Raw genomic sequence first — 4,870 nt, 5'->3', positions numbered from 1 at the left:
TGACAGGTAGAGATCACAAGTAGGCAGAGAGACAGGCAGAGAGAGAGAGAGGAGGAAGCAGGCTCCCCACTGAGCAGAGAGCCCCATGCGGGGCTCGATCCCAGGACCCTGAGACCATAACCTGAGCTGAAGGCAGAGGCTTTAACCCACTGAGCCACCCAGGCGCCCCACTACTTTTGATTCTTGAGGAGGCAGTGTATACCTAGGTGTGTTCCTGTGGTTTATTGCACAAACCAGACTTCCTAGGTGCACATCTTTACTAGATCACTTAACCAGTGTTGTGATCTTTGCCATATGGCTTAACCTCTGCCTAAGCTGGCCTCATCTGTAAAATGCAGAAATAAATAGTACTTACCTCACAGGAATGTTGTGAAGATCAAATGGGTTAGTACAAGAAAAGTGCCAGAGTGCCTGGGTGGCTCAATGAGTTAAGTGACTGACTCTTGACTTCAGCTCAGGTCATCTCAGGGTTGTAGGATGAGCCCCACAACAGGCTCTGTGCTCAGTGGGGAGTCTACTTCTCTCTTTCTCCCTATGCCCCTCCCCCACTCTTGCTCTCTCTTCTAATAAATAAATCTTTTAAAAAAGGAAAGAAAGAGAAGTACCTGGAATATAGTAGGCACGGATAAAAATTAGTCCTTATTGCCTTCAATGCCTGTCATGGACCTAGAATGTTGCAGGGGACTTGTAGTTCTTTACTAAACAAAGAGTAACTAAGATATGAGTATTGTGCGTACATCCAGGCCATCTTTTGGAGGGGGTAGGGGATTGTATTCATGAAAACACAAAAGTTTTGTTTATTCCTTTTTAGAAATTCTCCGTTAGATCAAGAAGCTGCAGCTGATTATACTTACTGAAAGAGGATATATAATAGTGGCAGATGATTACACTGAATTGGGAATTATAAGACAACACGCTTTTATAAGACAAAAAAGAGAATTTTTTATTTTTCACTTTTAACCCCTTCATAAACGCGAAAGTGGCAGAAAGGAGTCAAATATAAAAAAGCAGCACAGAGTTTCTGAATATCAGAATGCTTTCCGCACTGTTGGGCACGGGGAACGACTATTCTTTCTAGCTTAGAGAGACAAGCTTCCGCTACTTGACTGTGAGCAACACCTGTAGAGAGGTAAGGAGCCTAATTAGACTCTAAATTCCCAACGCCTGGCACAGTGCCTAACACAGAAGAAAGCCAGAAAAAAAATATCTTAAAGGAACGGAGTATTAAATAATCAAGGCAACCGGGGCAGCCTTTGCGACAAAATATTCTACCTTTGGTCTCAAACTTTCCAAGTGTACCTCAACTTCACCTACCTGGATAGACACAAGTCTTCCTCTTAGGAAGACAGTCCAAGGAGCAAGAAAAGTGATCCAGGGCAAATCTCTTCTCGGAGTCATGGGGGCCACCTCCTTCTGTTGTTGCTAAGGATGAGAAGAAGGCCAGAGATGAGGCTGGGCGGAGTGGAGCGCCTTCCGAGAGGCTGGGCCCCAGCGGCGTCCCACTTGGCAGGGCTCCCACCGGTTCTGTCGGCTCCCCGACCCCGCCCTCCCTCAGCCGTTCTAACTCTCGCACTTGGAAGGCAACGGTCAGCGTACGTGCCTGGAACCGGAGCCGGCGTCTCCGAGATGGGCCCCGAGGACTCCCACCGCCGCGGACAGGCAACTGCCCTCGGACCCCCCGGAGACCCAGGCAGTGACGGGCTGTGGCCCCCCGGCCCCCGTCCCGCGCGCGGCAGCAAGAGCGTGAACCGCCAGGAGGAGGCCCACGCCGCCCGCCCGCGGCCGGAAGACCTCAGGCGGCCGCAAGCCCACGCCTGGCAGCGGACCGTGCCGCGCGGGAGCTCCGGGCGCCCTAGGGCGGAGGCGGGGCCGGAGGCGGAGGCCGAGGCGCCGCGAGACCCGCCGGGCGCCGCGCACGTCGGGACCGCCCTGGCCGGGCTGCGCGCGGAGCTGGTGAGCGCGCGCGCCGGCGGCGGACCCTCGGGCACAGCGTCGCCTTCCTCCAGTCCTGGGGCTCCAGTGCCGCGTACCATTCGAGGACTTTCGAGGCCGCGGGGAGTTTTTCCCGGGGAGGAAGAGATGAGAGTGAGCAGAGCACCGGCCGTCGGTCTCCGGGGCCGCTCGCCGGCTCGTGTCCCGACACGGTGCTGACGCGCCTACTTCCCCAGCGCCATCTGGGAGGGGAGGGGGCTCGCAGGACCCGGGGTGCTGACACCTGCCCTGGGCGGAGTCTACTAGTGACACACCCAAGACCCCCTCTCCAACGTGTTCTGTATTTTTCTACCATATAGAAAGTTGCCGGTGAGGGTGGGGAGCAGGTGGAGAACAAAATTCCCAACAGATAAAGGTTCAAATTCCCTTGTTAAGACACACATGCTCTTCTAATTCCTGCTGGCCCTATGACTTTAGGAATGGTAATGAGTAACTTTGGGATTCAGTTTACTCATCTACAAAATAGAGATAATAACCTCATAGGATTGCTGTAAGGATTGCATGAGATAATATTATATAAAGAACCTACAGCATAGATACTATTCAATGGCTTTTATTATGAGGATAATTAAAATTACCTAAAGACTGTACCAAAAAAAAAAAAAATCAAAAGTTTTTTTTCCAGAATGGAGTCAGGGAATTTCACACATACACTGATGCTCTGTTCCTGGGCTATAGGCCATGGTCAACATCTTGGTCAACATTTTCACCATGGTGTATGACTGGTCATGAGGAAGAGGCAGAAGAGTGTGGAGGCTTTCTTTACCTTAACACCATGACTGCTAGAAGAAGCAGTTTCTGATAAAAGGCTGTAACCAGACTTCGGTAGGGATCTGCACACAACCACACATGTATGTCCATGTATCGTGCGTTAGGGTCGTCGTCGTGTAAGGGACAATGATGAACAGATTCAGTTAATCTAGAGATGTTGCTATTTATGTCATTTATGCTGTTATTTGTTGTGAGGACTGGTCTTAATAGGACGCAATCATTTCTAGGGTCGGTGAGTGAATTTCAGGAGTTCCATTTACTTAAAATTATATGTAAAATGGGGATAAAAATTTGTATGTAAAACGTGCATAAAGAACAATTGACCAGCTGGCAGTAAGGATGGTGTGGAGACAGTGCCAGGAAAGGAAGCTAGAAGAGCAGGGCAGGACATAGAGAACCTTTGCCACACTGGAGGACTGAAGCTCCCTGGAGGCCTGGGCCAGGGGCTTTTCTGTGCTGGTGGTTGTGTTGTTACTCTTCATTTGCTCTATGTTCATTTGCTTTATTCTTTGCAAATTCTTATTCTCAGAAAGGTGGTTCCAGGTGCTGAAGAATGAAGACAAATGTGGCAGAGGAAAACGGAAAGAAAATTTTATCCAATGACTTTACTTTGTAAACTGGGGGAGGGGAAGACCAGTATTTGCTTTTTCACTCACAGAACACCCTGGTTCATCCTGGCGTGGTTTCTGTTCATGAGGTGATGAAGGGTTTTAGGCAGAGAACAGGGTCCTCATGTATTAAATAAGACCTAATCACAGAAATTTGCAAATATTTAATTATTCTCAACTGCATAACAAAGATTATGTTGCATTAAGCTTTGTTGGACAGTCTTTTAGGTAAACTGCCCTAGAGATTTATTTTTTAATACATGAAGACCTTCATAAACCCCCACTGAAGGAGGGTATAAATCAGCCTTGCTGTATAACAGATTTCACTCTAGAGTGAAATTGTTAGATTATATAAGTACATATAACTGTACATGTGCCTCTAAGGTGTCATTAAGTGTTTTTGCTCGACAGGGAGACCATCTAAAATCCTAAAAACTTGAAATGACAAGTAATCAAGTAAATGGGCCCAGATCTTGAAAGCTCAGGTGGCCCTGGGCAGTTAGTTCTCCTGTAGCTCAGAAACCTCAGAAAGATAAATGATTGCATTGCAGATCACATGCCATTGCTTGACAACAGCCTTCCATGCACAGGAACTTCTCGTGTGGACAGCTTTGTGCGTCAGCTATTTTTCTTTTCATTTCAAGGCTATTTCAAAAGCGATTTGTATATCTGGATTTTACCTTGTCTCATAGAAAGTCAGTTTTATGGCCAGGCCAAACAGTCAGAAATGGAGAATCAGATGACAAATACATCTTTTTTGATATCTTATTTTCTTTTCCCACAAAGTCCTTATTTTTCCTGTGCAGAGAGCTGTTTCATTTGATCTGTTATCTCAGGCTAATAAAAATCCTTATTCTTTTTCTAACGTTTAGCTGGAAATGCATTTCCCAAACCACCAGCTGGCCAAAACTTTACTGGATTTAAACAAGAAAATGCAACGACTGAAAAAGGAGTATGAACTGGAAATTGCTTCCGAATCTCAAAGCTCTGAACATAACGTTGGGAATCTGGAATAAGGAAGTGCACACTGGAAGATCTGAACCCTAAAAACAACACAGACAACTCCAAAAACAATTCTGATGGTAACATTATGGATGCTCTAAGATTTTAGGGGCAGTTTGTAGGCCAAAAACTTAGATGCTGTTGGGAAGTGACAGAAAGCATTTAAGAGAAGGGAGAGAGAAAATGGTGTATTATCAAGTTTTAAAGTTATATAGTCATAGTTTTGGCTGGGAAAGTCAAGTGAAAAAAATGCAATGAAGAAGGCCTAAGGCTGGTTTTTAGCCTTCTATCTTGTGCTACTTCAATTTGCTGGCATTACCTGAACTTTTAGAATCTGTGCATGTTTTTATTTTATTTGATTATTCTTGGTTTGTCTGTCCAGTTAGCTTTCAGTGTCTCTCCCCCGCCCCAAGTTTTTATTTGGGAATTACTTCTACCTAGACTCTAACCATACCCTTAGGGAAGAGTCTTCCAATAGGGATGCCCTGCCTCCCCTT

The 4,870-nt window shown here is 46.4% G+C and overlaps 1 protein-coding gene across 1 annotated transcript; it reads left to right on the top strand.

The window, feature by feature from the left end:
• The first annotated feature begins 1,446 nt into the window (after positions 1-1,446).
• Positions 1,447-4,424, top strand: LOC111146479 (alanine and arginine rich domain containing protein). Its single transcript, XM_022502036.1, has 2 exons — positions 1,447-1,953; positions 4,244-4,424. Exons 1-2 carry the CDS (start codon positions 1,447-1,449, stop codon positions 4,385-4,387), a joined length of 651 nt encoding a protein of 216 aa, XP_022357744.1. The 3' UTR covers positions 4,388-4,424.
• The last annotated feature ends 446 nt before the right edge of the window (positions 4,425-4,870 follow it).

The sequence above is a fragment of the Enhydra lutris genome, unplaced genomic scaffold (assembly GCF_002288905.1).
Source record: "Enhydra lutris kenyoni isolate GAN:26980312 unplaced genomic scaffold, ASM228890v2 scaffoldscaffold14, whole genome shotgun sequence".
NCBI lineage: Eukaryota > Metazoa > Chordata > Mammalia > Carnivora > Mustelidae > Enhydra > Enhydra lutris.
Note: the sequence above shows the minus strand (reverse complement) of the source record. Positions and strands in the feature narration are given on the sequence as shown.

Coding starts and splice junctions, on each gene's coding strand:
- LOC111146479 (XM_022502036.1), top strand. CDS start 1,447: ATGAGGCTGGGCGGAGTGGAGCGCCTTCCGAGAGGCTGGGCCCCAGCG. Junction 1,954..4,243: donor CCGGGCTGCGCGCGGAGCTG/GTGAGCGCGCGC, acceptor TCTAACGTTTAG/CTGGAAATGCATTTCCCAAA.